Source organism: Phoenix dactylifera, chromosome 11, assembly GCF_009389715.1.
Source record: "Phoenix dactylifera cultivar Barhee BC4 chromosome 11, palm_55x_up_171113_PBpolish2nd_filt_p, whole genome shotgun sequence".
Lineage (NCBI taxonomy): Eukaryota > Viridiplantae > Streptophyta > Magnoliopsida > Arecales > Arecaceae > Phoenix > Phoenix dactylifera.
In genome coordinates, this window is record NC_052402.1 from 8,082,075 (window position 1) to 8,105,375 (window position 23,301).

The following is a 23,301-nucleotide window of genomic DNA, read 5'->3' on the forward strand; positions in this document are numbered from 1 at the left end:
GGTAAGCTTTTCCAATAAAAAAAAACAGGAAGGGGAAAAGAAGAGAACCAAGGGCAACCATCAACCGGATTGTCTAATCTCCTTCCATGTTTCATTTTATTTTATTTTATTTTGCTTTTTTGATGAAGGCTAAATAATTGTCGGGTCATGACGGCATAAAAGCACGGATTTGCCGTTTTAAATAGTTGATTAGAGAGCTGGTCAGCATAGGTATTTAGACATACAGACATTCTTATAGAGAGAGATAGGGAGAGTTCGAGTTTGCATGTGGATTTTTCTTATATTCTTCGGTAATCTTTGAAATTACAAGCACACACTAAGAGATTCCAAGATGAAAAAAAAGGCTAAACCATCATAAAATCATCATAGCCAAATGAATAAAGGAAAGGGGGACAAAAAAACATTGCATGTCACAATACCCCCTTGCAATTTTGAAAATTGAAACACCACCATACCTAATTACATCACTAAATATAGTCATCAAGAGAAGGAGATTTGGATTGAAAGAGATATTGGCAGCTATGTGCTAGAAATCTTTTGCTGCTGGTTTTGGTCATCATTCTCCTCCTCACCTTCGGTCACCACTGACGACATATAGCTTGCTACTAGAGAATTCTCATCAGAAGCCACAATAGGCTTAGCCTGGAACTGCTGCTTGCATGCATAGCATGTAATCTGGAGCAGTGTCGAGTTGATCTGCTTCACGGCATGGTCCCGAAGGGCGTGCGCTCTATTAAGCTCCGCGTGTGCTTGATGCCTTATTCTTTTAGCATTTGCGAATTCTTGCTCAGCCAATTCTATCTGCCGCTTGGCCTGCTGCCTCGCCTCGTCCGCCAATGCCTTCTCCGCCATTGCTAGCCTCAGCTGCTCTCTTGCCTCCTCCTTGAGCCTCATGGTTGCCAATCCTGGCTCCTCTGGAGGTGGCCGATCGCCACCGAGGCCGATGGAGAGCTGCAGTTTGGTGGCTTGTGCCTCCTCGGAGGTAGGGGGGAGAGCGGAAGAGGGGAGGCTTGCGGGCTTGGTATTGGATGGGGGCAGAAGCTGGAGCTCAATGTTGTGGGTGCCGGGCGTGGGTGAGGGACTTTGATCAGAGTGGAGGAAGATGGTGGCGGGATTCGGCATTTGTAGACCAGGCCACCGTGGTTTGCTGAAGTTGGTGCCAGTTGAGAGGCATGCAGGCTGGAGCGTCCCAAGCTCGACTCTGGCTCGGCCGCCATTGCATGCATCTTGGTGCTCTATGAAGCTCTCCACCCTGTGATGATTAAAATTGATGCCAAAGTGGAAGTGTTTCAATGGCCTGATTTGCTAATTAGTATATTCTGGCGGACAAATGCTAGAACTAGAGAAAGGGGCTGGCCATGGAAGGAGATGAAGGGTTTAGACTATTTTAGGGTCATAAAGTCTTGGATCTAAGATTTGCATATCATGAGAAGAATATAACAAAAGACAAGAAGATGATCCAAGACCACTCAATGCGTGAAAGTTTGGGCTCCGGGTTGATGGACAATAAATGGGACTGAAACCAGAAGCAAATACGAAAGCAACCAATGGAAGCAGGTCTTGGGAATTGTGTCCTGATCTCTCAAGTGCCCAATGCCTACCTTGCTTCTTTCTAATCAAAGCACTACTCAAAGGACTTGATGCTAAAGAAAATAAAACTTCACTCCTCGGAAATCAAGGTCTATCTTTACTTCTTCTTTTTTTTTGTAGAAAAAAAAAATCAGCTATTGTTAGCAAAACAATCCAGCTTGGGACTCAATTTGATTCCATCATAAACTCTATCTACCTCTACTTCTTTTTTTTTTGTTTGTTTTGAAGGCAAAATAAACGAAACAAGTTCTAAACTTGCAATTGAAAAAAATTGTTGCTGGATCCTGATGAGAAGCGAGTTGAAGAAATTTGTCACCTGGAAAAGACACGGCCACAGTCGCAGGAATGGCCGCGGGTGCCGCAGGTCTTGAGGTGGGCCTTGTAGTCGGACTGGACGGCGTAGGCCTTGGAGCACCTTGCGCAAACCCACTGCCGGTGGTTGCTGTGCTTGCGCCGGAAGTGCTTCTTGATGCCGACGAGGTCCCCGAGGGCGTGGCACGGGTCGTGGTGCAGGCAGCTCGGCTCCGGGCACACGAAGACCCGCTTCCGCACCTCCGCCGCCTCCCGCTTCAGCAGCTTCCACGGCACCTTGTGCCGCCGCCGGTGCATCTGCAGGTTCTGGTCCCGCTGGAACCCCTGGTTGCAGATCTCACACACATATCGATCCGACTCCAGCAACGTCCTCGGCGACAACGATATCACCTCGGCGTCGGGGTCTAACATTCCCCACCCAATCAGCCCACCAAAACATGATAATTCTTCATGAAAAATAATAATACACAGCAGCAGCTAGCGACCATCGCCATATGTTTGTTTTATTCCTACCTGGAGTGCCGGCCGGCCTTCTCTTCTTCTTTCCGGTGTTGACACCGTGCAAGGAAGGGAAGGGTTGAGGGCCGATGGAGGAGTTGGAGGAGGTGTTGATGCTGAGAGGTTGCGGCGGAGCCGGTGAAGGAGAGCCTATCATGGGTGATGCTCCTCCACTCTTCCTTCTTCTATCTATATACCTTGGTGAATTCAAATCTATGGCGTCTTCTTTCTATGGGAACCTACGTACCTCATTCATGGAATAGGGAATGGATCTGTTAATCTTCAGCGATATAAGGGTGAAGGGAAACAGATAAAGTGGAGAGAATACAGCTAGAGGTGGAAGAAAAGGTCCATCTAGGAATATATTTTTTTGGGGGGGAGTGAGTAGTTTGCAGCACTCTCGAACACACATAGGAAGGCAGCTTTCTAATAGCTTTAGGTTTAGCAGCCTTCTTTGGGATTTTATGGGGTGGTGTTGAGGCTGGAGTTGTTCTTGTGAGGGTCCGAGGGTGCTGATATACTGCTAATAAATAAAACATTTTCAGAGAGAGGGAGAGAGAGAGAGAGAGACGAGATGGCTTGAAACTTGAGCCCACCACAAAGAGAGGCATGGAGACAGAGAAAAAGCAACCCCACAAGGAAACAAAACCCCTCATAATTTCATCACTTGCCCATCAGTAAATTGCATGCATTAATTGAGACCTGTCCCCAAATACACGTGAGTTACCTTTTGTCCCTCAAACTCTCTCCAACCTTCAGTGCTACGAGTAGGCTACAGCTAGAATGCTGCAACGACCGGTTCTATTCTCTCCTCTATTTCCATATATACGGAAGAGTATATACTTGATGTTTGTATGAGCGTTTCGAATACGAGGGAGGAGTTGCTCCATCTGCGTGCGTTACTCTCATATAATAAATGCAACCACATGTCTCGCCTCCTCCTGGCCTACGTACTCCGTTGCTTTAATAAAACGTTTCAGTTGAGGAAAAGAAAGGAATTATTGTTCTTGGTATCTATAGGTATCTCCCATCAAATCTCTCTCTCTCTCGCTCTTCTATCTTGCTGGAGTTTGGAAATCCTTGGGAAATTGGCTTAAGATGATTCCTAGGACGCAGTCATGGCCCATAACAAGTTTTTCCCCCCCGGTCTTTGGAAGTATATAGGAATTTGCCGAAGGGGAAAATTCCTTTAATATATTCTGAGAATAGTTTAGATGTCTTTCAGCAATTTGCACCAAATGAAGCCTAATTGGCTGTTGTTGAATAATGGATATGATTTAAACATCGGCCTTCGTTATGTAATATTTTTGAGTGAATCATGTAGGAAAGAATGGCATTAGAGATGCTTTCAAAAGTGATATGCTACTTGGGGAAATAAAAGCACAAAAACTGTAGTACTTATAAATTTTAAACATCTTAAAAGATGATTCCCAGACCAAAATTGCAGTTTTAGTGAATTATTATCTCTCTCTCTCTTTTCCTTTTTTTTGATGAAAAGGGAGGCAATTAAGCCACCCGTCTTCTATTAGATAATGCAAGCATAATGAAGGAACAATTACAAGAGGAGAGGAGGTAATGTAAGTATAACCCATAATAGTCAAGGCTTTCCCTAGGTTTTCCAAGAAAAAATAGAGATGCCCTCGAGGCATTTGTTAAGAACAATGCTCTCATTGCATTCAATAACATGGTACAATCAGATTGGAAGTTCAAAAAAAAAAATTCTCAATGGATTTGGCTATATATATATATATATATATACACACACTTGGTATCTAACCTCTCTATTAAACGAACTATGAATGAATAGCTCTTTTATGGGCAAGAATGGAGCTCAAAAACTTTCACCTGGTGGTGATCACAACTGGATTCCTTCTGAAGAAAGAGAGAAGGTGGCAAGCGACCCGGACACCAGCACTGTGTGTCATGTTTGGTGGCTGCTGGGTGTGAAAAAAGAAGCTTAGGACCCACGGAAGCTCATGCCATTATTCTTCCACCTCATGCCACCGGCTGGATTAACTTAAACCCAAAGGAGGCTACTTTTTGGTAAAAATCCCCCATGCTTTACAAAAGATAATAAACACAACACCTTGCACCATTTGTTAAGACTAGACAGGCAAGCTCATTGGTTGAATCGGCGGTGCGGTTTGATCGGAGATAGCCTTTACAATCTCATGTTGCATGGCGAAATGATTTAAATGGCCTTTCGGCGGAAAGATAAGCTATACTCCATTTTGGTGTGTTTAGTGTGGCTTGTTCTTGTAAATTATTTGGTTGTATGGGATATAGTCTATATATTCGCCTAGTTCTTCAACATGATAGGTGGATTTTAGCACTTTATCCACATCTTTATTTTCAATATTTAATGTGTAAAAGTGGGATACTTCAGTACAGAATATCCTGCTAGAAAGGCTCTCTTCAACTAGCTCCTCTAAAGGGTATTTTCCCCGCAAATGACCTAATTTCATTGGTAAATTGCAATGAGTGCTCAAAATAAGACTAGATAGTTTAACTATGCATCCCTAACTGTTAAGTATCAGTGGCTTCGAGCTAGATTAATTTTTTCAAAGCGGGATAACAGATTTGAACTTGTGGTTTGAAAGAATTCACAACTCAGGCTGTTAATATTGGAAAACTTTAGTTGTTGTGGGATCAATATTGCTGAACTGGAGAGTACAGTTCAATCACTCACCATCCCCATGTCAGTCATTAGTCGGTGATCGAATGGGTCGGCTAGTACGTAGCTGCCCATTCAATCACCTGCGACCGGTTGATGCACAGATTGAACTAAATGCTTCACGTCAAATGCAAATTTTGAATCTTCTTCACAAAATAGTTGTAGCGTGTAAAAGGTTCATGTTTCTTTTTGAGCTTTCTAGTATGTACAATTAGCCTCAATATCGACAATAAGAGGCCTACATATTTTTTATGTTCAAGTGATCAAAGGTTTCCATAATACTCTTCTGTAGACAAACAAAACTCCACTAGTCTGTTCTTATTTCGGTTCATATAGTACTTTTCATTAGTTGTATAATTTATCATAATATCCATGATAAGGAACCTAGCTAGACAAATCCGTTGGTCAAATAACGAAGTAAGGTTTATATAATAGTTGTGTAGACAAACAAAAATATACTCGTTTGTTCTTTCTGAATCTGCCATGAAATTGAAGTCTTGTCATTATATATATAAGCATTTAGGATTAGAGTCGCGTTTACTTTGATTTAGTAATCAAGGAAAGGTTGGCCATTGTGTATGTAAGCTGGTATTCTGGTTTGTTTATTAGGTTGGGGGAATGGGGTCATGATGGAAGGGGGATCTCAACACATGCATCCTTGCAAAGAGAATGCTGCCGGCAATCATCCATCCTAAGCTTTCTCGACCCCGAATCTAATCATGGCCTCTTAAATTTAGCCAAAATCTTACTTCTCATCTTCTCATGGCATTTTCTTAAGCTTGATCTCTTGTTGCTTTTCTGCAACCTTGCTGTTAGATGACTTGGACTATGCCACATCTTTATCTATTTTATCTTGGGTCATGATTTAGAGGGTCGCGGAAGCACGTTGGTTGCTTTAGCTTTGGCGATTGCAGCACCTCACTTTGCAATAACAAGTGGACCTACTGAGTGTAAAGACTGGAAAAGCTAAAAACATTGAGAGCGACAAGAATGATAAATGCAGACCCAAGATTTTCTCTTTTTTTTTGCTTGCAGCCATTACGACCACAAATCATCTCTTGGCTACAATTATGATCCCAAAGGCAATTAGAATATTCGGGCTGCTGCCAATTGAGAGGCTTTGAAAATTGCTGTTTGAGAATGGGACATATTCTGAAATCATATGGTCAAATTGAGCAAATTAAATGTCCTGAAAAAGTGCTAGCTTTTTCCCTTTTTTTTTTCAAACAGAATGTATCATGTTTGGACATGATGGTGATCTTAAAAAAGGTTCAAAGTTCCCAGCTTATTAAAGGATCAAGTTCGATTCTAGTTGATCCTACTTTAACTTCTTTTTTGTAAGAGAAGATACTATAAAATAAAACTTGCATACTCCCAATACTAGCTAGTAACTGCACTCCCTCTTCAACAATTTTGCCAAACAATCCCTCTTGGGAAGCCAATAAATGAATGGCTGTTGTTTATGATGTTCTAGAGAGAGAAATGAATATTTGTATCTGATTAAGAAAGAGTTGATCTAAGACCCTTATTTAAGTATATCACTATCACGGATAAACAATTAAAAAAAAATATTTAGTCTCAACTATTTATATACTGGTCAATGAATCACAATGTAAATTTACTTATGTTAATCTAATTGTAATAAATGGTAGAATCCTCTTAGATGAATGAGTTTTCATGTTCCAAATATTTAACTCCTCTTGTTGTTGGAGATTAGGTTGGGTTGATCATATTGCCTAAGTTTCAGGTTGGAGGTATTGTAATTTTACAGCACTGAAAATATATTATACATTTTGATATTAATTAAGTCACTAATACTAATTTGCTTTATTTTTGCTCTTGTTTTCTTCTTGGTGTTTAGGACGCCAGCAGCAGAATGGTAATAGATTGTTGGATATTAAGGATAAAAATACTCGTTACTCTTTAAATTTCCTTTCCGTAGGTCCCTAATCCATTTTTTTATTTTATTCTTGAAACTTAAACTCTCAGCTTCTCTTAGCTTTTCTTCTCATCTCTTAGACTAAAGTTCTTTCATGGGCACCCGACACCAATATCTAGAGGATTAGTGCCAGGTTGAGAGGTTACAGTAAACATCAGTGCAATCAGTTGTTTATAGCTAGATTTATGTTCCATGATCGATCTCATTTGACAGAGAAAAGTTAAAGAGACGGCAATTGATTTCAGAGAGGTAAGAAGACAAAGAACACTTCAATATACAAAAATCTGGTATGCAGTCCGCCACCATCAAATTAGCTACAGTGCTGGTCATAGGAGAGCTTTTTCTTTCTTTTTTTTTTGGCAACAGACATAGGAGCCTTTGGAAAACAGCTTTTAAGAGATCACAGTTTAAAATGAAAGAAAAGTACTAGCAAGCTGTTGCGTAACTTTTAAAAGGAAACCAGCAAGAACTTTCCTTCTTTTTTTTTAGGCTTCCATCTTTTGCTTCTATGGGACTATCTACGGATAAGGGCAAAAAACTACGGATATCTATACAATTTGTCTTGCTTCCCTGTACCGATCTGGCATTTTATGATAGCTTTCGGATGCTCTTGCTCTCTTCTGCCGTCTACCCCACCGGAGGGTCCAATTCCCGTGGAAATGATTCAAGGCGTTGGCCATGCGGCTGAGGGGCAGAATGGAGCTAGGGTTGCGACAATATGAGAGGAAATATTGACGATTGTGATCCCTGTATGATAAGCGTATACTTATACATGTAGTTGACTCATTTCTTTTGTTCATGTATTTTATTTAAAAATATCAATACATTTATGTTCTTATATACATACTCTTCCCGATATACATAATGTGATCTGACTAAGAGGGTAAGAACATATCTATTGGGGTAAATTTTCAACCCTAGCTTCTGAACCAAATTTACAGAGATGAGTTCTTATGGCTACCAATGTTTGTGATTGCACTAATAATGCTATGCTTTATCAAGATCTATAGGTAGAAGATACTCCTCCAAGTTTGCTCTAGTTGTTTGCCATTAGCGTCACATTCGAGGTTTCTTCCTTCCTTTCTTTCTTTTTTTTTCCCTCAAGCTTGGCAACTCCTCAAATTTGGTCATCTTGATGGTAATATTCTCCATTCTCCTAGCATTTTAACTTTCCCTTCTGGTGCATCTTTGGATAAAGTTTCTAACAAGTTTTTTTATGGACTACTGATAGCATATGATCAAAATAAGCTTTTTGTGCAGTTTTGATATGCTTCCTACCTCTTCTTTTGTATCAAGATCTTAGCTCTAGTTCTTCGACTTCTCACATTTCCTACCTTTCCTCGACTTGTTTCTCTCCTCAACTCCTATGACCTTCATGCTAGCTTCATCGATGCATTTAACAATAAAAAGCCTCAGCTTCTTCTCAATATTCTCATGAAGATTTTTAATGTAATTCATGAAAAATGCATAATCATCGATAAAGATTTCCAAAGAAATAGCTCATTTATGGAACTTGCTGATGTACTTTTATATAAATTATTCATAATTTACTTAAGGTACTGCTAGTTAAACCACCGATCTTCCTTATACTTGACAGCCTATTTGCTTCTTAATTAAATTTTTGAATCTTCCCCGCGCTTGATAGCCTATTTGCTTCTTAATTAAATTTTTGAACTTTCTTCATGTCATGTTACACATCATTATTCTAATTTAGGAGTTTCATCTGATAATAACATATGGCTAGATAGTTTCATATAGGTAAAAATAATTTTTGAAGATTGATGTAATCGTAGATGATAAAATAAATCTCTGATTGATCGAACCAATTGTCCAACTTCTTAATATCGACAGATCTATCAACTTAGATATGTCAATTCATGTATTTACTTTGAAAGGCCAAAGTGGAGGGTTTCAAGTACCCATGTGTTGATCTTATTCTTCTCTAGTTAGCTAATAGTCATCTTCAAACACAGGAAACATCTTTGCAATAGAAGTTATAGGTATTGTTGGAGACATCAACCGAGTTGCAAGCCCGATGAGTTGGGCAAGCCTCTATTTACTTTCTTCCGACCAATATGTACAAATCTAAGGTACAAGCCTCTATTTATACTAATAAGGTCCACCTCCTAATTTAGGTTAGATTAAATAGCTTATCAGATTGAGTTTGTATGTGGCTGCTACACATCCAAACTAGTAATTAAATAGATAGTTTGATAACAATTTTCATGCATAGATATATAGATATATATGTCAACATTAGTATTTCATACTCGAATTTTGCTAATAAATGTTGTGTATTATCATTTGGATTCATGTATAAGCTATCAATCTAAAATAAACAGAATGTAAAATTTATCTCCTTTATTTTTAGTTCCTACCAAATGAAACTATTCATAATTATAGCAAATGGAAATGTTCTTGAAAATAAGAATACTTATTAGCTTAATTGCTCTATATTAAATGATGTTTCATTAGAAATAGAGATTTTAGAGAGAAATATCAATGGAAATGATTTTTATATTTAGAATAGAGCTAGTAGATTTCTGATTTTATATATGATCCCAAATCTAACCCAATAAGGAAAGATCTTAATTGAAAAGAAAACTTAATTTTCTTATTGGTGATTATGCATATGAGTAAAACTATGAACAAAACTTACTTAAAAGTTTAACTTCCCCAAGTGAATCCTACCAATTATCTTTTGAAGAAAGACGTCCCCATTACTTAAACATCCATTGGTTGAGGATCTTCCCTCAAAACTTGGTTGTTCCTGCCTCTTACATATTGTAGTATTCCATATTATAATAGAGTCATAAAAGTTGAAGCTGAACTATTGCCTTTCATAGGGAGAAAATCTTTTTTGATTATAAGTAAACCTCAACAATTCTGATATTTATTTTTCTATTAAATAATATTTTCTCTTATAGGAAAAAAAAGAACATAAGAACATTATTTCTCATGTATTACAAAAGATAATACATCTAAAAAATTATTGCATAATTGCATAAACTAATCAAATATGAAAATTTGATCCGACTAAATGCCAATTGTAATATTGCTGGTTGCAACTTACGTAACTAAGCCTAAACCTAGAGACCTTACTAATCGTCTACCTTAGGCCCTAGCCATTAGGACTCAACAATTTATCACATAATATTAATTGTTAGATTTAGGGCTTTTCCATCTCTCCTTAAATCCTAGCCTTTAGACCACTTCCTCTCCTTCTATAACGACCACCATATTCTACCGCTAAACCATGAAAAGTCGAGATAGAAAATACAAAGGGAAAGGTTAGAAAGCCTAGAAGAGACTTTACAAAAGTCTATCCAAAGACCCTAGACATCTTTTATCCACATCAACTTGTACATCCATCAAATATCAAAGCCTTATTCCCACCACTCATACCTAGCTTCTTGCGACTGAGACAAGGAGAGGAAGTGGTGGCTACAAGAAAGTATCAGATATTACATTCTCTTCTTCCCTCTTCGATTCTTTTGTTTTATCATTTCTTCTTTAGCTTTCTTGAAGCCCTAGCGAAAAAAAGATAGAAGCAAGACCTTCTTATATAAGGGGCGGTAGGGTGTCTTTTTAAGTCCTTCCCCATTATTAGTATATGTTGAAATTACCACTTGTCTTAAAAGCTTAAGCTGATAGGATGAGGTAGATTTATTTATATATTTTATATTTTCTTACACTCTCCCTTACGTAGCCGGACTTTTCTTTAACAGATTAGCCCAACATGTAAAATTTTTAATAACAGGGTTCGAACTCAGGACCTCTGCTCTGATACCATATTGAAATCACCACTTATCCTAAAAACTTAAGTTGATAAGATGAGGTAGATTTATTTATATATTTTATATTTTCTTATAATATAGAACTAAATATATTTTTTTTATCTCTCATAAGTTTTCTACCTTTTTTAGAAGACTTGGTATTGAGTTCTCTATTGTCTACACACCCTTGGCGTAACCCATAAGACCCTAAAATGTATCGCACATGCATATATAATATTGGAGAGTGTCTCTATTTGCATATCAATCCATGTAAGTCTATTCAGTTATGCATATCAAGGCTTCCAGTAATGATAATTATATTACTCTAATCCTCTTTTTTTTGAGAAATGATTAGGCATTTTCCAATCGCTTTCATTCAAACAATGAATGAATGGCAAAGTAAATACAAAGAAGAATGGAGTAAAAACAAAAGCATAGATAAGAGGGGGAAATAAAGAGAAAATAAGAGTTGGAAGAGGCTTATGAAAATAAGTTTATTCAATTTGTTTTGAACTGGGATTCCTTCATTATCATTGAGTCATGTCCAAATGATTGCTGAAGATCTATCTATGCTTGTTTGTTTGTTTTTTTAACCCCCTCTAAGGGATACGAAACTATTGAATCGAGCTTCAGTATTTCATGGTATAATACAATGGATTAAGAATATGGCAGGTAACAAAGCCAAGCGTGAAACAGCTACCATGGAAGCTAACAAAAGGGGAAGCCTTTAAAGATTTGGCCCGCCCGACAAAATCATTGCATACATACACTCGCTTTCCCTTCCAATGGACGAGTCAAAGACACCATTGACTCCTGTTTGACTTTGTCTTCACCCCCGTTAAAAAAAGACAACAGCCAATAAAGCGTATGGATTTTTTGTTTCTTTTCACTTTTCACCTTTTTATCTTCCACCACTATCTTCCACCCATCGGCGCACCTCACGTGAGCGTCCGCGCACAAACACGTGGCCACTAAGTCGACAGCCTCAAGTGGTGGGCCCCCCACCTGTTCGACACCCACTCCTACGGCCTCCCGCTGCCACCATCCACGTGCGAGATCCATGCACATCGCATAAAGTGTATGCTGCTCCTTCCCACGTGCGACCCGGCTGTATGAGTGACGGCTCCTTTGACGCCTCAAGAAAAGAGCACCATGTAGACCGCATGATCATCCACATCTTGCTTTGAGATCTGTGCAGTGAATGATCCAACGTGGATGCGGAAAAACAAAAGTACCTTTGGTTCCAATGAAGGTTACAGGTTCAGGTTGCATCTGTCATGCGAACAAATTACTGGTCTTCTTCCACGATGTCGGCCATTGAATCACACTCTGCATAGATCTTATACAACTTCTGTTCGTAGCATACAACGGCGATGCATGTTTACATGTGAAATTGTTTTCAATTTTAGTTTAAGCCGTGGACAAAGAGGTTGATATAACTTTTTTAAAGACTACTAATTGATAATAGTTTTACCATTGCAAAACATAAGAGATGCCAATGCTGCCATGAATCCCAATCAACCGAACCAAGGCTTCTCCAAACCTATATCACTACGTGATTGGCTTTGGGATGTATATATATGTATAATATGATCACTACTATTAATCCAGATGACAAAGAAAGTATATACCATCACATTTGAATGCACCAACTAACAACTTTACAAGCATCACACTGCAAACAATACCAGTCCCATGCTTAGTTTTCCATCAACATATCCCATGTTTAGCCATCTGATTTTCTCATGTAGATGATGATCATGCACGCATAAGAAAAAGTGATGCTCTGGTGGCGCCATGACAGAAGCACGCCATGGATAGGATGATGGCACTTATCCTCCTCCATTCTATGGTCGAGTTGTGGCCATTTTTTTCCTCCTACTCTGATATAGATGTAGTCAGTAGAATCAAGAGCTACAATCTAGTATAACTGTAAAGTAGAGATCTTTGATGTGTTTAAGATTTTATTAAAGTGTTGTACTGTATAGGAGGCGATCCAGTTGGGCCGTGACCATTTCAAAGTTCAAAGTTCAAAATCCTATGGAAAAAATACCGTTGACAAAGTACACTCGTATGTATGTATATAATTCGACGTTCCCAAAGCAGCGAAGCTCCTACAGCCGTCGACGCGCTTTGTCCCATCTGGGCACGCAAAGACAAAAGGAACCGTCCGACACGTGGCGAACGTCAGGGGCTTTAGTGAGTGGAAGACCAAAGCGGGACCCATCTCAGTTTGCGTTCCAGTTGGCAGACGGCAAAGATAAGGATCCCCTCTTCGATGGACCACCAATCACAAGGCTGGCATCAAATCTCATAATTAACAAGAGACCTTCCTCTTTCGGCTCTTCTGCAGGCCTGCACCCGATCGAGACTGTCCATTGGCTGGGCCACCTCCACATCTTAGTGTTCGGCAATTGTAGCCGTCCGATCCATTTCGCAATCTGGCTTTTGTGCCCGTCAATCTCTCAAATTATTTTTATTCCTTTAGCCATGTTATGTTATCTAGCGGACGTACTATATTTAAACAGGAGATTAGAGTTCAAATTTTGGCCCTTCTATTAGTCTGTATCTTGCTAGTCTTTGTAAGATTGGTCGTGCCGGTGCATCATCGATATGCGTCGGTTTGATTCGATTGGGATCGATCGATAGATGGGCCAAGTCCAAAGCCTAATGTCGGATGATCATAGCCGTCCGGTGCGAACAACAATTTGGCTTGTGTCCAACGAGCTCTCGCATTATTTTTGTTCTTCAACTAGTAGTGATGTTAGCCAAAGCATATGTTATAACGCATGTTCCAAGAAAAGAGTCAAAAGACTTAGGGGCTAATCTATCTAATAGTTTGTATATAGATGCAATGGTGGGCCTCCACTTGTTTGAGGTCCATGAAAAACTTTAATATAAGAATAAGTTTATAGAAGGGGGTCAGAAATCAAGCTGATTGTTATGGCTTATACGATTTTTCCATCTAATAGAAGCTGATCCATGAGGATAATGGAAAACAGGACACATCCAGCTGCTGTTGATCTATAGTACACCAATTGGAAAAAAGTTATAAGGTACTATAAATTGCCTTCTCAACCGGCGAGGAAGCATAGCAAGTGATTGATGAATGGTCAGAGGGGCAGCGACCCATTACAGCAACACTATAGAATATGAAGTATATATGTAAAAAAAAATTGGAGAAGGAAGAACAAACATTAGTATTGGAGATCATTTATTTAGTAATCATTAAGCATGATCTATCTTTGTTTAATGATCTCGACAGATTGTTATGGTCATGGACCACAAGCATCATGTATCTATTGTCGGGTGGAATTTGCACCCGTTGTAATATGAGTTTTGCTTGTGAAAATATTTGATAGGGGGGAGTTAAACATTCAACTTTTAATAATGACAATGTTGATGGTGATGATAACAACCAACATGGGGAATAATTTTCCAATCAAAATGTATTATCTACACCCGCAAACAATTGAAAAATAGTGAGAATAGTGAATTGCGACTGAATAGTGATTTAATTTGCTGGTTCTCCTCTCTTAAGGAAGAAATTATTGCCTACATTGTGTGCACCAGCATGGCGTGCATGCAGCTAATCATAGCAGCTGGACGAGTGTAGTGTAGGCAATAATTTCTTCTCTTGAGGGAAGATCTAGGTTTTGGACACTTGTGGTGGCATATTACCACCATATTGCTCCCTCCCCCCCAAGTCACCTCCATTTACTTATTAACTAGAGATTAGATTAATTTGTTTATTTTTTATATGTATGCATACATATATAGTTTAAGAAAATGCTTTTAAAATTATATAAAAAAAGACACTTGAGAAAAAACAAAATATGTTGGTAATTCTTTTAAAAAAATAGCGCATAGAAAACTCAATTTCGGCTTATATGTTTGCATTATTTCCTTTGGACAATGAATTTATTTTACCTAATATTGGAAGAGAACATGAATTTAATAACATTAAAGCTAATTAACTCATTAAAGAACCAACCCAAATCCAATATATGATTATGCAAGTCATCTTGAAGTTCTTAATTTAAATCCAAACCTCAACAAAGTTAAATTTAAGCATATCATAAATAAATCCATTGGCACCAATAGGTAGAAAATGAAAAACACATCAATATTATTTGTCACCAAATATCAAATAGAAAAAGAATGCATTTTTTTGAAGCTTTGTTGTTGAAGTGTTATGCATAACACTATGATTAGCTTATAGTCAGCTCCGAAAGTGCTCGTGCTGCAACAAATATTGCCCAGGTCTTCACACTCCTCTATTGAAACTTTAGCATCCTCACTAGGCTAAGGATCTAAACTCAAACACAATTACAAACAATCCAATAACAATCACCATAATCGACTCACGGTCAATCCTAAAAAGACCGACATTTTTTTTATATTTCTTAGTCCTACATAAATACCTAAGTTCTACCCAATATACAGCTGATGTGGAACTAAATACATGCATGTATAGATCCTCACATACTTTCTCTATTAAAATCCTGGTATCCTTACATAAGCTAAAGATCCAATCTCAAACATATTTACAAACAATCTTATCATAATCACTACGGTCTACTTTTGGTTAACCCTAAAAGGACTTGAGATGTGGTGTCCATGGATCGGGCCCGTTTTGATACCATTTATAACAACTCAAGAATTTCACCTAAAAAAGCTAGGCAAAAGTTATATTTTGGATTTTTAGTCCTAGATAAATATCTAAAATTTTTCTAGTACATAATTGATATGAAACTAAACATATGTCTGTACATATTTTTCTAGTCCTATACCGATTGCATGCTAAAAAAATCTTGAATGCTTACATAGTGCAAACGAATCCAGAGCAAAATTTTTAGATAGCATTTTTAGGAGTCATAACAATTGCACAAAGGGGTGCGGGGGGAAAGAGAGAGCAAGCGAGAGAGAGAGACGATTGTGCGAGAGGTTGCATGAAGTTTGACACACGTTTAGAGTTTTACCTGAGTCAAAAGTGATCTTGGTTAGATACATAAGCAACTCTTAACACAGCCAAAATTTCAAATACTTTATTAATAGAACGGGAAATCTTAACCACTGCCTTCTGAAAAATGGACAGCTATAGAAAAAAAAAGGGAAAGAACATGTATCAAGTAAAACTTTTTTTTTCCCCTAAACAACTATAAGATGGGGAAGAAACCTGGCCAAAATCAGGCAAGGGCAGGACGCAGAATCATGTCACTGGTATGAATACCCAGTGACTTCAAACAACCGAGCCATTTGGCAGCCTCGGGGCCTTTTTTCTTAAAAAAAACTAAGATTTTTATCTACTCATGTAATAACCCATTCAAAGTGGCCAATCTAGTTAGAATGGCCGGTCCAAGGAATCGCCATCCATGTCTACTAACCCACTTCATAGTTCCAATGGTAATAAGATAATTATACTTTGACCATCTTTTTGTGACCATAGTCGTTTCTATGAGATTATATCAGCGTTTCACATCAACCACCATTAAGAACTTACTTTGAGTTCAGCCACATCAAATAGGCCGACTTTAAGATGTGGCTTCTTGCAGTCCCAAATTCAAGAACTTTTAAAACAACATCAAAGATAGAGCAATCAACAACGCAAGCCATGTCATACAAGTACGGTTTTGTAATAATTTGTTGCACCAATCATCATTGTCATTACTAGGAAAATTGACACAGAGAATTTAATCTATCAAAAAAAGAGAGCATATTTAAAAGTCCATGCTACAAGGTTATCTCACAGTGCTAGAAAGCACATAACTGCTAGCTACTCTAGGCAGGGGGCTATTGAAGAATGTGAGGGCAATAATGCCGAGGCAGATGAATAGTGAGCAGTTAGTAGGAAATTTTTTCGTTTAATGTTCTTCATTGCCTTCCCTTAGGGTGCCCATATATTCATAGCAGTATGGCCCTATAAATTGCCAAAATTTAATTATGACCCCATAAAGACTTCTCTAAAACCTTTAGAAATGATATAGGAGTGGACACCAATCCATGTGAGCCTCATATATAAGGCAAAGATCTTAAGGGCTTTGCAAAAGTGAGCAAGACCTTATAAGGTGCTTCAGACCGGCCTGCCCCATTGCACTGTGACCACAGGAGACATAGAGGGACAAGGTCTTTGACACATTACTCCCTTCTTTTATCGATGCGTTGCCCTCGCCACAGTGTCGTCATACCTTTTTTCATGCCTTCAGACTACCACCTCCTCATTAACCACCACTGCTTCCCATAATTTGCTCTCTCTCCCCATCAAAGATATCATGATTCATGAATCCATGTCATAAAAAAGAGGACAAGACAACTAAGACCAATGGGTCTAAAAGCATCTAGATCTAGTGGACAGAGTGTTCTCTTCTTTTCCCCTTTGCTGTATCTTTACTAGCCCTCCCCTCCTTCCCCTCTTCTTTTGGTTGACGAGTCCCTTTTTGGATGAGCCACCAGTCCATGTGCTCCCATCACCCTCACTCGTGGTGGTGTATCATTTTACATGAAAGACAACAAGATAAAACAAAAAGAGAGAGAGAGAGAGAGAGAGAGAGAGAGAGGTAGCATGTCACACTGAGAAGAGTTGGATAAGAACTGAGAAGGGTCTTGTTACAACGCAAAAGTTATTTCTGAGTGTGACAGAGACAAATGGAGGTGCTCCCAGGAGAAAGAAGGATCTAAAGGAGGCCTTGCGGTACAAGGGCTCAAATAGTAGCATATGGGGGGTGGTTGTTTGCTTTTCTACAAAGCTGGAACCAAATCATTCAAGGAGGTTGGGGATCCTTCTATTTAGGCATCTGGGTCCATGAGCTCCATGGCAGCTGCATCTGTGCGAGGCTTGGTAGGAGCTCCTTTTCTAAAAGGCCTTGTGAGACAATAAAGGAGCCTCAACCAAGCCATGTGACGCCCCTACCTATAATATGGAAAAGTCAAAACATTGGAATTTTTGGGACGAGCTTCTCCTTTCTCTAAAGGAGCCCCACCTTGGGTCGCTCATGAGTCTAATAGCTTCTGAATCACTTAAAAACATGTCCTTTGCGTGGGACGTGGGGACGAGGAACCACCCTCCTTTCAGGGACTCAATGTAGGACTCCCGGCCCGCTCCAGTCCTCCGAAAGTTGCCTTTTGGGCTGCTAGTCGGTATAACCCATCCTCATAATTCCTTCCTTTCTTCGTTTTCTTTTCCTTTTTGCTTCCAGTGTAATTGTTTTTGGATGTGCAGGCATGTGCTCATGCTCGTGCATGTCTGCAATATGTGCACATGACTTCATGCATGCATGCATGCATGCATGCATGTGTGCATGCATGTGTCGGCTTTGTTTTGTGCGTTCAAGATACTATAATTATAATCTACATGGAAACATTTCTTTTCTTTTCTTTTTTTGTCTCTCTCTCTTTCCTCTTTTTTTGTTTTGGTTTCGTTGTGCACGTGCCTTCACGTGCTTCTATGTGCATGTGTGCATGCATGCATGCATGCTTGCGGCGCATGTTTGCTTCTGAAGCATATCGTTTATTAATTACACTATGATATATTCAAAATGATATATGATGCATGATATAAATACAAATATACCGGTGGCTATCATTGGCCTATGCTCTTTGAGGATGTCCTTGTATAAATACAACATGTCTCTCATTATCTGCAGCCTTGTAATCTGGAATCCGACCCTCATCTTCGCATGACTGACCGGTGCCAATCCATCTAAGATTAGGAAGCACACTTGAAATGTCTTCCTAGCATGAGCATTCCAAAACTATGGTCACTGGATTCACCATTCCAAATTACAATGTTCGTTCCCACTGTGTGGTTTCCAAGTGATTTGAGCACGTAGTCAAGCAAAACCATGCCACCAATGTAGGCTCTAGCAGCATCCCTGACCTCTAGCCTTGTCCCCCATTTGAACTCGGTCATTTTTAGGGGCTTCGACAATCACCTGAGCTGCCATCTCTCCTCCTGGCACTATAAAAAAAATAGAATATGTCGACTATAACTTGCCGACGCTAGAAAGAAACGTCGGTAATTTGGCTATGGTGCCAAAATTTACCAATGCTTTTTATTAGCATCAATAGTCGAGCTTTCAATTCAATCATGAAGTGGAATACGTCGCCTAGAGTTCGAAGTGTATGTGGCTGCAGACTCTTGGATATTTAGCAACTATCATTGAGATTTCATGACCAGAGCAGGCAAAGTTTAAAAGGCAGAGTGGAAGGGATTGCAAGGCTTCAAGAGATTGTTGGTACATTTGTTGAGCGATTCCATAGCTTCCTTGGCCAAAGTTGCAGCCCCAGTGTCCAAACCAGGACTCACCATAGGCCACCCCATGGAATAATCTCAGCTCCATGGTTTCCCTTCCTTGCCTTGTCGATTAAACTCATTTTCCTTCAAAAAACAGAATAGTAGATCAAAAATTTTGTTCAGTTTTTTTGTCTGAAAATCATCACAGAATGTCTATGACATTTCCTAGAACTGAATTTAGTAACAGTACGAAATTGCAACTAGGCCAATCTATATTGAACATGCATTTCATTAAGGCCACAAGTTTTACACACAGGCTACATGGCAAATCGAAGCTCTGAAACTGGAAGGAGGGCAAACTTATTGTTCACTCTCTGTCTTCATCTGATTGTGATTTCTAAACTTATTCTGGTACCACATGATGAAGCTCAAGGACATGGTTTCTGAAACTTATGGGCCTACACAGAGAAAACAAAACGTCCTTCTTTGGGCTCGGTTAGGTTGGCTTTTGATGGATTGAAGCTTGTGGAATATCTTCTTTCGCCTTTCTTACAGCTGGTAGCTTCATTTCTCCTCCTTTAGTGAGAAATTAAGTTGGGCATGTAGCTTAAATTGTAGAGCGTTCGATTTGCATGCGAGACATGGTTCGACATCCCGCATCTTTAATTGACAATTGGACCAAATTATGGACAGCTATTTTAATAAGGTATTGTCTTTCTCTCATGTTTAAAGACATACAAACATAATAATTATATGGTGAAATTATCTCCATTTAATTATACAAAACACAATCAAATATAATTTTTTGTTACTGATTTATACAATCTTTTTCCATATGTTCTCTGCATAATTATGTCCAGATTCTACATGAAAGTTGAGATGTTCAAGTATCTTTTTACAAAATTTCAGTTGCCAAAAGAAATGCAAGCACATATGTATTCAATGTCATTTCCATTTTGTCCTTCAAGGTTCATTCAGAAGTCCAGACAGCAAGACCTTTCTTTTTAAATTCCCTTATTAATGTATTATGATTTTATACTTATGTTTTGAATTCCTCCTCTTAATTCGAATGGAAAAGGAGAGAAATGTACGCTACCTTACTTGTAATGTGGTGCATATTCAATCCCATGAATCTAGTGTCTGTCTGAGTTGCCTGTCTCCTTTGTGATTAGGGATACAGTTGTATGAGCCTATAGAATAGATCCTGTTCAAGTAAGGTCGTCTTTAAATCTAGTATTTGGTGTCTGGTAACAAAATTATAGCCTCCTTCAAGGCCATTGATCCAAAGCAGATGCCCAAAACCAATTGAATAAATTACTCCATACATCAAGTGGCCTTAAAGTCTTGTGATTTGATTCGCTTTCTTTAGTCCTTTTTTTTTTGCTAAAAAGGGAAGTATCATACCAAACGAATACAAATACAATCAAGAGAGTCAAAATACAAAATATCTCGAAGAGTACTAGGCAACTCCGCCTCACCCGCCTATAGGTGTCTTCCTGAGTGGTCAGCAACAAACTTCGCTTTCTTCAGTCCTTCACAGTTAAACTTGGTGTTTAAAACCTCAGCTCCTGACAAAGGGAAATCTCTTGCTGCAGATCAAATGGTGACCCCAACCTAGGGAGTAAATCATTTTTCCAGTGAGTACTATACAAGTAAATTTCCTCGAAAAGATTATACTAGAAGTGAATGTTTTGATTCCATTGAAAAAATAAATGCTTGTATTTTTCCAGATGTCCTTGCCAAGTGAATTTTTTATGAAATGGCCTTTCATGTATGTTAATTATAAAAGTACAACAACTAAAGCAGCTGATTGGGTGACTTTTTATATAGTCGACAGTAGTGAATCCAAGCTATTGGAGTTCTTCTCTATTTTATCAGGTTATTTTTGAGATATTTTGATGATTGATGCAAATAATTGTATTTATTCAAGAACTTTGTGAAGCAGTCGGGCCACTGAGAAAATAAAAAGTGAAACAACAAAATTTTAATTTATAGTTAGTTTTCATAATGTTGACTAAGTTTTGTAAACTTTAGTCCATGGACGATGATCCGAATTTTCATAATTCACTAGCAACTTTTTTTTCATTTTCCTTTCGAGCCAAAGCTTTTAGATCTACAGGGTTTCATGTAACGGATGTAAGCCAAATCAGTCAGGGACCCAACAAGCAGCTTGGTAGAGTTGTACAGGGAAAAGTCTCCATACGAGTGCATGAAGAGAGAACGAGTCTCACGAACTGATCTTGAGGTGGCAGAAAGCCTACTAATATGGCTCTTTTTTTGATGAAAAAGCCTACTAAATAACCAAAAAGTATAATAAGAATTGTCTAAATGTGTTCAAAAAACTGGGAATTAAGAATATTATCTAGTTAACTGGGAAATATATACCAAGAAAAAGTTCACCTAACATTAATTGGTTAGTAACTGAGTCCTGAAATGACACAACATGTTCGGTTGGTGGGTCTGAGCTTCAAGTTTAGTGATTCTCATGCATTTCTACGTTACTTCTCTTCATATTCTTCTCCACAGTATTAGATTACATAGATAGTTTTGCTCCTATCATTGTCCATATCAATTTTGGAACTCATAACTGAGATTTGATATCTAAATATTTCAAATTGAGGTGTATAAATTTAAGACAGCAAAGATGCCCATAAGAAAGTACCGCAGAACGACAATGGTGACATTGTTAGTAAAGTGACATTCCAGCCACTTCTTCCACAATGGACCATCTTAAAATTGTTGGAGGTTGGTGATGGAGTTCAAGTTGAAATAATCGAAACTTCATTTCCTCATGATCAGAAGCCTCCGGGCTTCAATGTCCTCTTGGCATGTACCATGGAAGAGGGTTGGCTGTCCAGGCTCACAGAAGGATTCAAACCTATAGATTTGGTCCCTTCACTTTCTCTTTCTTGAACCTCCAAGTTTGACATGCATCTTGGCCATTGTTAAGATCCTATCTAAAAATTCGGGCTTTTAGATAGAATCTAAGCATAATACCAAATCCGCGGATTCTGCTTGCTTACCGAAATCTCCATGCTCCCACTTACTAGTCCATGTGTCGGCCCTCATTCCACTTACTGATCCACTAACAAGTGATAAAGGCTCGTAGCTAGCTATTATTGGGAGTGTCATCAATTTCTCCATGGTCTCTAATATAATCTCAACAATGGGGAGATGAGAAAGATGAACGATTCCTTTCTAATTGAGTGTTAAGAAGTTATTAGTTTGATGAAGCATCCTATAGGAGGTGATTATTATTCAAATTAGGAGAATAAGATTGCATAGAAGAACTGAGTGGAAGAGTCTCAATCTGGATTGTGCATTCATAGTCTCGAAGCGGTTTAATTTGAGAAAAAATTTGTCTTTGTTTGCATGGTCACAAGATTGAATCTAGGAGAAAAAGTCCAAAGTTTATTAAAAGTGGAACCATGTTTTAGGAGTTGCTACGTCATAATTACAGTAGAGATGCACTGGGCTAGGCTCATGGGCTTGAGCTTTATTTATATAGTCTTTAATGATCTCAGATTGGGCTTGGTCCAGACTTTCGTGAGCCTCAGCCCAGCATCCTAAGGAAACGTATTCTTTATTTTATTATATTTTTGAGGTAGAATGGGAAGCTAAAACTACGAATACTATAGGCTTTTATTAGGATGGATCAAAATACTAGCTGTGCTGTATTGTGCTGGCATCGTAGCGAATTCTAATTGGATGGTGCTTCTGGTGAGCTGTGATTAGCCTCGATGAACGTTAACAACAATAGATTGCGCTTAGCTTCGCCGAGGTCTTACAAAATAAAAGTTTCTCCAGTCCGGTCTTCTCAAGTAATATGTTGGGAAATGATGATCCCACATCATATAAGTTAAATTTTTGTGGTGTTTATATACTCATGGACTCATCTAATTAGTGTCCCGATTTTTTTGTTTATATTTTTAGATAGGATAACCAAATGGTTCCGAACATGATTTGGATGAAAATAAAAGGGACTTATCTTTAAGAATTAAAACATAAACTTACGAATTAGCGTACAATCTACTTATTTATTGAGAAGTTCTGATTCATCGGCGACCAATACCTGGCGCGCAAAACGGAAAGCCACCAAAGCCGTTGACCAATTTAGCAGAATCAAAAAAAATCCAGCTGTATGACGCCACTCCTGACGCCTTGCTGACGGCGTGAGTCCTCGTTGGACTCGATTTAATTAAGTCCCGTTACATACGACAAGCCAGGAGTCAACCATCGAGCAAGCAACGATCTATATTCTTCGGTCTTTCTTAACAAA

The 23,301-nt window shown here is 38.6% G+C and overlaps 1 protein-coding gene across 1 annotated transcript; it reads right to left on the reverse strand.

Annotated features, from left to right (window-relative positions):
* Nucleotides 1–264: 264 nt before the first annotated feature.
* Nucleotides 265–2,935, reverse strand: LOC103706783 (protein indeterminate-domain 16). Its single transcript, XM_008791007.4, has 3 exons — nucleotides 2,416–2,935; nucleotides 1,907–2,306; nucleotides 265–1,252 (listed from the first exon to the last, which is right to left on the reverse strand). Exons 1-3 carry the CDS (start codon nucleotides 2,555–2,557, stop codon nucleotides 520–522), a joined length of 1,275 nt encoding a protein of 424 aa, XP_008789229.2. The 5' UTR covers nucleotides 2,558–2,935; the 3' UTR covers nucleotides 265–519.
* Nucleotides 2,936–23,301: the final 20,366 nt, after the last annotated feature.